The following is an 11,846-nucleotide window of genomic DNA, read 5'->3' as shown; positions in this document are numbered from 1 at the left end:
TGTTAAGAGAAAATCCAGTCTCCTGGAAGCTTAAGTACTTGCAGAGAAACAGACTTATATTGACTCCCATCATCTTATTATTTTGAAGCATCATATTATAAGAAGGTTAGAATTATGCAATACCAACTCAAAAAAAAAATAGAAAACACTATACTTTGAAACTAGAGTAACATTTTTTATTTTTACTGAGTTCATATTTTTAAATACTTTGTGCAAGGTAAATACTGTACGCTGGCAGCTCCGAAGCTATAATAAGAACAAGTTTTCTTCTAGAATAGGTCCCATCTTTTCTTGCTTTCTGTACAAACTCTTTTTCTGCATGTATAAAAATAGTTCTTAATATGGAAAAAAAATGGTGATAATATCAAAGGGTATAAAACACACCTCTAACAATTTCCACAGGCTGTGGAAAGCAATTTATTTACTGAGTGTCTTTCGTCAACATCTCTACTTTTCCTTCCAAATCCATAGCTGGCTAAGAAACAGTTGTTTCTTTAGTACAGAAGTGGAGCGTGAAGGCTGTCCTTCCATTCCTCTGTTTAGATTTTGAAATACATTAAATAACTTTGAGGTGAAATGGAACAGCAGTCTTTTGGAACTGTTACATCTTTAGTACAGTTTCCCTCTCCTTTGAAACTGCGTTTGATGAACACATTCAAAATTCCCACTTTGGACCGCGGAAACCTGTGGGAGCCCCAGCAACTCTACTGTACTGCTGGGCTTAGGGCTTCGTTTTCTGTTTCCAAATGCAATTCAGATTTCATCCTGTCAGTAAATAAATTAACAGTTGCATTTAAAAACTAACTTGTACACAAAAGGCGTCCCAACTCCTTAGAAGTCTGCTTGGCATGTAATACTGAGATAATACAAAACTGAAAGTGTGTTCAAGTTTAATGTGTTGTAGATGACTTGTACATTATGAAACATAATGGTTGTACCGGAACGTGCTTTCTGAATTCCAAATGTTCGGTTTTGCTTAGTGCTTGAGTCTTGTGTTTTTTGATTTTGCAGCAGTGCTTGGTCTCATGTTGTATGAAAATTGCTTTGATTTTCCCATGTTCTCCAGCAAATTAACACACTGTAGGTTGTTTACTGTAAAAGAACAAAATGGTTTTGATGAGTTAACTCTAGTGGATAAAAAGAAGTTTAATCTCTGCTGCATTCTAGATTCCGTAAACAATGAATCTACCAGGAAAAGAACGTGCTTTTTTCCTGAGATCTCCCGGTTGATTATCTGTAAATAGAGTTTGGCTTCTGTGGCAGGCCAGTCCAACCTACGTAGAATGCTACTGCGGATGTTTAACACAGCCTGGAATAATGGAACTGAACTTGAGAGTTCCCCTCATGAAGGAAATGAAGGTTTCCAGGCTGACGGTTCAGTCACTCACACAATGCTCTTGGCTGAATTTGCTGAAAAGCAGCAAAGAGATTGTGTGGAGCAATATGTAACAACATCAGGTACTGCATTGTTTCTAGAAGGCAGGAGAAACTAGCCCAGGGCTAAAGCGAGTACTCCCTGACTTATTAGAAAGCAAAAATGAACGTCAGCTGACCCTTCTCTTCAGTTTTGAGTCTGGCTGGATCTCTGGACTCATTCACTGTTTTTATTTACTTACTGTAATGTCCTACAAATACTACGTGTATTGCAAACGTTTCAGTGCTTTATCCCATGTTAGCCAGGGTCATCCCAAGTGCAAATCTGAACGTTTCATTGAGGGGTGAACCCAGCACATCTTAAGGACGTCTTTCTAATGCCAAGCGTTGCGAAACCCCCTCCTTTACACCTCTATAAACACACTTTAATGTCCACAGTGAAACAAAAAAAGGGGCTCCTCTGTCTGGCCTGCTGTACAGAGCCTCTTTAAACACCATTTACTGAATTGACAAAAAGCATCTCTTTAATAAAAAACACACTAAAAAAGGAACAACTGTCAGCTTCCAAAATGTAGCAATCATAAAGGCCTTTTTTGCCAGAATATTTCAAAGCACCTGTGATGACACCAATGTCTGTGTATCCCATCACACGCTCCTTTTCTACCTGTCGCCCTCTGCCCCCCCTTACTGAGTTGTACCTTCCCTTCGAATACCTTCCACGTGTCCCCGCTCCAAAGCGTTTGGTCTGCTTATGCCAGTAAGTTAAGCGAGTTTGGTGTCAGGCCCTGTTACAGATTTGTCACTGCGTGCTTTTTCCACCGGCTCTACGAACATTAAAACTAGGGCTGACAGTCAGCCTTCGCCTTCCCAGCTGTACCTTCTGCAAGAGAAGCATCAAAGTGAACAGTCTCTTCTGACCTACGCCAGGCACCTACGTCAGAAATAGAGTCTCTGGCATTAGCCACTGACAGCTCTGAACTTTTCCAACAAACGTAATGTTGTCATGCACAAAGGCAGGCAGATGAAAAACATGTTATTGTCTTTAAGAAAGGGCTAAAGTTCCCTGAGCTCCTATTAGGTGAATAAAAGTAGGTAGTGTTCGAAAGGAACTGGGCAGAGTTCCTATCACCGTCCTATTCGTCACCAAGTTATGAAAGCAAAGGACACTCAAACCTCAAAAGAAAGCCTTTTTATTTCAGAGGACAGGGAGAGCTGTTGTCCTGAAAAGTTAAACGAAAAGAAGCATTATTTGCTAAAGCTCTTTTAGAATTTAGATTCGGATCTGCATGAAGAGGTGGCAATCAAACACCTGTCTCGTCATGCCTCTTAATTAAAACAGTTTTCAAACAGTGGAAGAAAAAAGCCTCTGTCTCTTAGTGAGGCAGAAACTCACCTCCCAGTTCTGACCACCTCAAGGCTACATCTACTGTCGGATTGCCACCTGACTTGAGAGTTTTGTTAAACTAGTTGGAAAATGTATTTTACTTCCCTTTGCAAATTACCTGACCTACTGTCTCCTTGAAGCATTTGCTTTGTTGCTGTCTAGCTGTGGCCTGCCTCTGAGCTACATGGGATACAGCCAGGAAGACCAAAAACGTCCAACGAGGCACTAAATCTTCACAGGGTGAAGCACAGCCATTACTATAGCTCCCATCCCCGAGGAAGCACATAATACGCTTGAAAAAGTCTTAAAAATGGCATTTAGTAAAGAAGTAGTAGGAGAGAGGACCGTGTAGTCTAACGTCATTTTTAAGGCAGCTGTCAATGCCACCCATGTGCATGAAAGTTCCGGCCTTTAATGACCTTAATAATACTTTTACAATCTGTTCTTTGATGCTGCTCTGTTTTACATGGAGTGGCCTCATCCGTCCGCCTGCACGGCTTGTCAGTCCTGGCCGTGCCAACCCTACTGCCCCAATACCAGTTCCATACCTAAAATTTCAGTTACAAACAAAACTAAGGCTTTCCCAAGGAAGACCTGGTAATGACTATGTGGTTTCTGAGTTATGCAGAAAATAAAGGCAGGATTTTGTTAGAGCCGTAAAACTTACTGCAGGTAAAATTCTAAGAAATAACTGAGGCTCTGTGCACAGCGCAGGAACCTCATTATGCCATTTTAGAAGAGGCACAGAGCTCCAATGAGTAACTTTGGATTTTGAAGTTTTCGTCCATGCACTAAACCATGTATTTCTAACAAACAGGTGTGTACATTCTTGGCACGAGTAGCAATCCGCTCTCTTTACTTCTATAGGACTAGTAAATTCGAAGTATGAGCATTGGTAAGCATTTTTAACCAGAGGTGAATGCTACCTGGCTTATCGCTGTGCAAGTCCACTACACGAAGGTCTTTCCTAGTAACAGCCCAATGAAAATTGGTTTTCGTGTAAACGATTCAACATAAAGATAGAAGTGCAGTGCTCAAATAAGTCCAAAAGCAGTGAAAGAGAGAGCATGCAAGCCCACCTGTTTGGTAGCAGATAGTTAGGTGTTTTGATACGAGATCCCAGTTCTTGAGGAGATTTTTTTGTTCTTTTCTGAGATGAAACCAATCTCATATGTATGTAAACGTTAAAGTATTCTTAGAATGTATGTGTCCTACCTGAGACCAGCTGCACATCAGAAAGTTTCAGCTTAGAAGGAGGTCTTGTTGGCTGATACACTTTGCCTTCCTGAGAACGTCCTTTAACAAACAAGATGAACAGCTCTGTCTTTATTCACATAAAGATGGGATTATGTATAGCTATAAACTGTTTAAGTAGGCTACAGCGTTATTTTATCCTAAAAATTATTCTCATTTATGATGAGGACACTCATGAGATGTTCTGTATGAAAGACAATGGTGACAACCACAACTGTACTTTACCTAAAATTAAAATACATCTTGCAGTTGCTATAAAAAAGAAGGAAAATAAAAGTAGTAGCTTCATTTATTTATTTTATCTTTCTTTGCTATCTAAACCAGACAGCCATGACAGAAGTGACTTACGACCTGGTAAAGTACATATAGTTAGCACATCCTTACTCCATCAAGTGATCCACACTGTAAAGGAACTCGAGGTTTAAAAGCAAAGCTTTTCCCCTACCCTTTCTTCAAGATGCATTCCTTCGCACCGCGCACATTCAGGCACAGTGCAAAGCAGTGCAGTGTTATCACTGCTCTTCCAATAAAGACCAGCTGTCTTCAAACAAGAAAGTTATTAACATGGAACGAGACCATATTCTTTAAATGGAAATACTTAAAAAAACAATGCAATCCCAAAACAGTTTAAAACAATGCTTAGAAAATTTAAACTATGATCCAGATGATAGCCACTGTGCATCGATGCAGGCAGCTAGTCCCAGTTTAACTGCTCTATTCTTTTTCCGCATTGATATATGTGAGCAGCTCTGGCAACACAATTATTTGGTTGCTCAAGACCCGTGCTGGAATAATGCTTGTGGTGATTCTAACAGCTTTTGCAGCAGCCGTTTTAAATCACAGAGGTATTTTTTTTTCAACCTGAAACAGAAATACAATTACCCAGAACACCTGAGATTGAGACTAATTTTTATAAATAGTTGAAATCCCTAACAATTAGAAGTGTCTAGAAAAATACACTCTGTTATAAAAGCGTAGCTATTTAAAATATAGTGAAGACAAAATTACCATATATCTGCTTAAGGATGGACTGCTTGCTGGGTTTTATGGCTGAGCTGGTTTTGTTTACAGATTTCAGATTTTTACATGAAGGAACTGATTTCAGAGGGCTATGGTTCAGCTGTTTCTTCCAAGCAACCTGAATGAAGAAGGCAGCTGTCTCTTGTCTCCATTTGTCTTCATCTTCTTTGCACTGCCGCTTAGCACGAAGAAGCTGAAACAACTCCTGTCTTAGCTGGTAACTAGAGAGCAGAAAAGAGAAGAGCACTTGTTTTAGGTGACCTGTTTTAACTTCGGTGCTTTCCATGCATCAGTTCACATGGTGGATTACATGAGTAACTGGGAAAGCAGAACTCCCACTGATGTGCTAAGTCATTTGGATGAGAAATGTTTGCTCAGAAGAAAAAGTAGGAGCTGGGTTCGCTTCTGGATGCATCCATTCTTTCACACAGTTAATAAGGATCTGGCATTACAGGTATCAAAAGTTACAGTACTGCAACATCAGCTTATCAACTGTTTTATAATATATAAAGCAGTTATATATAATGTATAAAGTCTGGAGAAGACAAAACCTGTAAATATTTATGATATAATGGTATAATTAATACTGTTTTCTCATTTTCACTATATTCACAGCTTAATAACACCAGATTACCTCCCGTGCCTTACCACTTTGTATTCTCAATTGGTGCAAGAGACAAGGCAAATCGACCACTTACGGGTTCAACTGCACGTTTCCTCCACAGAAAACAGCTCCTTTCCATCCCTCCTCTGAAGATGCTCCCCTCACCTTGTTTTCAGCAATCTGTTCTTGCCTTTTTTCCTTCCCTTTCAAAGGTTCCCTGTCTCCTGACCCAACCTTGCCACGGCTGCTTTCATCTTACACGCACTCACAGCCCGGTTCCAAGCAGCAACGGCAGGTCATCTGTCCTTCCTCACACTTTGGTGGCTAATGGCACCAGCGACAGGGAGTTGTTTGGGTTTTTTTTCATAGAATCATAGAATCATCATGGTTGGAAGAGACCTCAAAGATCATCAAGTCCAACCGTATACCCGATGCCACCATGCCCGCTAAACCCACTAAACCATGTCTTGAAGCACCACATCTAAATGTTTTTTGAACACCTCCAGGGATGGTGACTCCACCACCTCCCTGGGGAGCCCGTTCCAATGCCTAACGACTCTTACACTGAAGAAGTTCTTTCTAATGTCCAGCGTGAACCATCCCTGGCGCAACTTGAGACCGTTTCCTCTTGTCGCTAGTTACGGGGGAGAAGAGACCAACCCCTGCCTCGCTACAACCTCCTTTCAAGACGTCGTAGAGGGCGATCAGGTCTCCCCTCAGCCCCCTCTTCTCCAGACTAAACAACCCCAGCTCCTCAAATCAGATGTAAGTATTCAATCAGATATTGGCATTTCACACTCGCAAGTCAATTAACTGGCCTAGCAATTAACTCTTGAGTCTTCCCAGTACAAACCTGTCACAAATGAATACTGAGCAACACTTGTAAAATATTAATTATAAGTGTTTGGTATTGGGCCAAAACACATTGATCATCATCCCCCGCAGCATTCAAAAAGGCTTCTACTGGATGCCCCAGTAAAGGGAATGAGGAAGGAGGGAGAAAGAGGTGATTTTGTTCTGTTGCTCTATCTGCAACAAGTTCTAAATTAAAACAAAAGGCAACATAACCAGATACAAATTTAGTAAATATATGTTATAAGCCAATGAACTATATAATTCAAACAAAACAGCAGCCGTATGCAGAAAATGAGTATATAACAGCACAACAGAATGCCAAAGGGGGATGAAATGCTCGGTTGCAGCCCCAATAATTTTAAACTTTCAATAAGCTTAGTAAATTACCTCTGTGAAATTTGCTGGGTGAGACAAACGTATTTAATCTTAATTTAGTGGAGCTTCAGAATTCAGGCATGCACTGTTATACAGCTCATTAAAGTACGTAACAAACACGGGCAGCAACTGCATCTTACCAATAAAGTCCGTAGTGCCTGCAAGTTGCAAGGCACTGTATGAATTCAGAACAGGAGCGTTAAGAGACGGAAGAAAAAACTGATCCAGTTGTGTTAAATAACATGTCACTTAGAACTTTTCATCGGGGTAAGAGAGGAAGAGAAAGCGAAGGGGGGGATGCAATTACAGTGACTTGCTAACGTAACTTCAGCTTAGGATGGGTTATGTGAATACCCTGCAGCAAAAACAATTGGGGAACTGTTTTATACTTCAGCAGAAAAGAATACTAAGCTATTCTCCCGGAATTCTGTTTGCAGAGAACTTCTGGTAGTTTTTAACCACAAGAAAACAAATGTGAGGCTCTGACACTGAGAAAATGTAGGCAGTTATCTTTAGAGCACGTGCACATTTTTTTAAATTCAGCTCTCCCGTAACAGATTTCTGATCCTAGTGAGAAAAAAGAAGAATGGGACCAAGTTTGATGTTCTATGAATCTGATGTAGCACCTTAACAAAATACACAATGCTTAGTCAACAAACTGCTGCACATAAAAGAAACGTGGAATACGTGCGCAGAATGACAAAGCTGGCAAATGGTATTCAGATTCATTGTTACAGAAGATCTAATCTTAAAAACTACTGCTGGTCAAAGTCTGCATATAGCAATAATATATAAAAAAAAAAATATAGCTTGGCTCCAGCAGGAGAGCAACAGTGACAGCAACCAACGTACTTCCAGCTTCTGTCGACTCACCGTGCACCCTGGAGAATGGTACAGGCCTCAGTGCCCCGCACGAGAGAGCAAGCCAGACACAGAATCTGTAAGCCTCACCGAGCAGGATAAGCAATTAACCTTTGGCAAGCCACACACCTTAAAACACACTTTTGAGGACTACATTTATAAAATTTGTGGACTGAGGGAATTGAAACATTTTCCTGAGAAAAGGCAAGTTTACTATACTCGAGTAGACCAGTACCATTGTGTTGTAGCTCACAATAGCTCTCAATAAACTTTCAATAAGTAAACCACGACTATAAAATTTACAGAGTGAGATAAATGTATTTAATCCCTATTTAGAGAAAAGCCGGAACTCAAGCATGTTTCTAATGTACAATTATACATTAAGGATGTATAGTTCTATTGCTGTCTACAAGCACATGCTATTTACCAGTGCAAGCCTGGACCCAAAAGACAAACACAGGACTGAGTGGGACCCACCACCACACGGTGCTTAAGAAGTGTAGTTTGGTGCACAGCGGATGGGAAATGAGGTATTTGAGAGAGAGCGTCACAATCACGGACATAGCAGCAGTTGGCACGTACAGCTGCCTAGCGTGAGCTCGGCTGGAAATGCTAACGGTGACTTCTTGGCAGGCAGGTGCCACCATCTGACTGGGGGTCCACATCCTAAAAGGCCCACACCACCTCTTTTTTGGAGATATATATGAACTCTACTTCAAAGGAAGAGGTGGGACTCTCTTCTTTTTAAAAATAAACATTATTGCTGTGGTAATAGCATGGAAATTGGGAGGAGGAAATCTGGTTTAATTTCACAGCTCTCATCATCCATGTGAGTTTCAAAACACTCCGACAATAAAGCTCACGTTGAGCTTGAAGCGTAAGGAGAAAAGACAGCAGAACTGCTGGGCCTGGGAGAGAGAAGGCAGGGGGAAGCACGGCTCTCCCTAAAAACGTCGTGCCCTCACCTCAGCATTGCTGCCCACCGAAATGTTCCGTGTTCTGCATCAAAATGTTCGCTGAAATAAATGCATTATGATATTGCTGCAAACTTTATGAACTCCATCAAAGCTCTAGCAAAAGTAAACTGTCCGCAGACGTAACGAGAGGACAGTGGAGGAGCTGCCAAACTAATCTCTCCTGCAGTCTTGCAGAATTTAAGATCCTCCTTAGTGTTCTATAAAACATGAGTTTTGCAAACAGAACAAATACATTTATTTTTCTTTATTAATTCCTTAAATAACTAATGTTATTTAAATAATCTTTAATCCTCCCAGTTTCCAAAGCGCTGTAAGTAAATGCATGCACTTCTTGCTAAGGTAACACACCATTGCTGTTTCAGCAGGTGGATAGTTTAGAAAGATCTATCCAAAATCTTTAGATAGCCAAAACTGTAAATGGAATGCAAAGATTTCTACACAGGTAAGCTAGGTCAATACAAGGCTTTAGATCCCAGTTCGTGTGAGGAAATTTGCACAAGCTCTCACTACACATCTTTATTCTTTGACTGAAAGCTACAGCATGCGCCTACTCCCCTGGAAGGATTTTAGTTCGGTGTTAAGTGAAAACAGCATAGCCTTCAGAAGCCATAGCATCACTTACGGATATACTCTCCTAACCTACTCCTGACTTACTTTAGCTTTTGGTATCTAAAAGGATCCGAACATGAAAGACAAGAATTTGGGATCTCCATTAGAAAAGGCGGCCAAGGAGGGCATTGCCAGCACTGAGCTGCTTACACAGCAGCTGGAAGCAGCAGGGCGAGCTGATGGCAGAAGTGGTAGATCACCAGGAGAACAAGTGGCTGCTTTGCTTTGCAGCTCAGTGTGGGTATGAGGAATATGGCATGGAAACACAGAACCACAGAATGGTTTGGGTTGGAAGGGACCCTAAAGCCCATCCAGTTCCAACCCCCTGCCATGGGCAGGGACACCTTCCACCAGACCAGGTTGCTCAAAGCCCCATCCAACCTGGCCTTGAACACCTCCAGGGATGGGGCAGCCACAGCTTCTCTGTTCCAGTCCTCTGATCATTTTCATGGCCCTACTCTAGACCTGCTCCAACAGGTCCATGTCCTTCTTCTACTGGGGACCCCAGAGTTGGATGCATAAATAACAAACAGAGAGCAAAGATGATAGAAATACAGAAATAAGTGATACTGTACAAAAAAGTCAGAATTTTCACCAAAAAAAGTGTCTCAAAAATGAAATAAAAATACTATGTTCCAAAATTTTCACTTTTCACTGGAATAGGAATGTACTTACAAAAGCCAGTGTAACTTTTATATCCCAACAATCTATAACCTGGAATATTATTGGACTGTAAATCCAACCTCATGCTTGGAAATATTTAGACCGATCAGTAAAAGAGCTGGAGCAAAGAGAAGTATTTGCTAGGCCAACACAAATGTTTAAATGGCCACATTTCAGTTTAGGAACAAATGGACTGCCGGCTCGGACAACATGGTGTCTGGTCTGGTGTCCCATCCCTAGTAACGGGCAGCATCAGCTCTTTCTCAGAAGGACAAGACTTCTTCGGACTTCCTAACTTAACTGTAAAAAGCATTGGAAGAAATACTGGATCTCAAAACTCCACAAACAAACGGCTAGTAATACTCGTCTCTTAACTTCTCGGCGTTTTGTACAATAAGGAACACAGGTAATATTCCACCTTGCAAAATAAGGAACGGGATTTTTTTAAGGCTGGAAGCACCACTGAAAGCAGGCAGCACAACCTCATGCGTCTTTTTTAGCATTTCAGAGCTACGTGGTACTTGGCAAAAAGATCTTTTCCTGTCAAACCAGCAGGCTTGTACAAGAAGTAAAGTATTCAGAACTGTTCTCTCTTAACTTGTGTTCCTGGTCTTGGTCGACGAGGCCCAGAGGACATGTTACTGGAGCGGCTGAACAGGAGCTCTCCTGTGGCTGGATGTGGTGACAAAGAGAGCAGGCCCTGATGCTCCGGCTGCCGAGCGCTCCCCTCTGCTCCACGTTGTGGCAGAGGGGCTTGGATGCAGACGCTGCCCTGCACTGGGAAGAGAACTAGTACTTGGCTCCTGGCACAGGAAGGGGAAGAAACAGCCCCTCTGAATTTCTCTGTGAGGGAACCAAAGCTTCCAGCATGACCCAAAAGAAGGAAGGTCTACCACTGACAGCATTTATTCTGCTGGCAGTTGGGCATTAAGACCCGATTCTGCTCTTGCAGGAAACTTGCGGGTTTCCCAGGGACTAGTACAAAGGACCTTACGACCCTCTGTATGGTCCTAGACATCCGCCAGCTGCTCCCTTTGATACAGTTTGGTTGGGGGACCAATTTTTGCATCGCTCTTGAACTATACCATAGGGTGTGAGAGTTGAGCTCTCAAAGGAACTTCCTTGTTATTTTTATTTTAATTGAATACTAAGAAATATTAAAACATATATGAAACTGTTGAAGTAGTGAGGGACCTGGAAAGATCAGTTATTAGTAAAAAATTAAAGTTTTCTGCATCCACATAAAAACTGAAGAAATTTTCAATAAAAATAGGAAAAAAGAATTATGTACGTATTATACGCTTCCCCTACAGCTGCTGTACTCTTCCTGTCAGTTTTGGTAAGAAATTAAATATTAAGGAGCACATACATCAAGAATGACTGTATTTCTGAGGTTGAAACTCACGCATTCATGAAAGCAGACCAATGCTGTGGAAAGCAAACACTGGGACATCTCACTCTCTCCTGTCTGCCTCTTCTGTACAGCAGTTGTTCCCGCTCAATCAAATTATCTTCAAGATTTGGCAATGAACTTGCAAAGCTTCCAAATCTCTTGCGGTTTGGTTATCCAGTTAAAAGTCAGGTCAGAATACAATTTCAAGTGTGTCAGTAAATGGTGGTGAAGGATCTGGTTACAAGCAAACACTGGGACATCTCACTCTCTCCTGTCTGCCTCTTCTGTACAGCAGTTGTTCCCGCTCAATCAAATTATCTTCAAGATTTGGCAATGAACTTGCAAAGCTTCCAAATCTCTTGCGGTTTGGTTATCCAGTTAAAAGTCAGGTCAGAATACAATTTCAAGTGTGTCAGTAAATGGTGGTGAAGGATCTGGTTACAAAAACCTTTTCAGGAAAAACCCTGTATCCCTACA

General features: G+C 41.4%; 1 protein-coding gene across 1 annotated transcript in view; it reads right to left on the bottom strand.

Moving 5' to 3' along the window:
• Positions 1 to 976: 976 nt before the first annotated feature.
• The window catches only part of LOC104160549 (inversin-like), a gene marked incomplete at its 5' end in the record, with an annotated part of 28,904 nt that continues 18,034 nt past the window's right edge, over positions 977 to 11,846 (bottom strand). Inside the window, 4 exons of the mRNA XM_009698689.1 lie at positions 977 to 1,092; positions 2,252 to 2,305; positions 3,974 to 4,054; positions 5,021 to 5,253. Of these exons, the coding sequence (XP_009696991.1) occupies positions 977 to 1,092; positions 2,252 to 2,305; positions 3,974 to 4,054; positions 5,021 to 5,253 (484 nt within the window). The remainder of the gene's footprint in view (positions 1,093 to 2,251; positions 2,306 to 3,973; positions 4,055 to 5,020; positions 5,254 to 11,846) is intronic.

This window comes from Cariama cristata, unplaced genomic scaffold (assembly GCF_000690535.1).
Source record: "Cariama cristata isolate BGI_N322 unplaced genomic scaffold, ASM69053v1 scaffold16004, whole genome shotgun sequence".
In the NCBI taxonomy this organism is placed as follows: Eukaryota; Metazoa; Chordata; class Aves; order Cariamiformes; family Cariamidae; genus Cariama; species Cariama cristata.
Note: the sequence above shows the minus strand (reverse complement) of the source record. Positions and strands in the feature narration are given on the sequence as shown.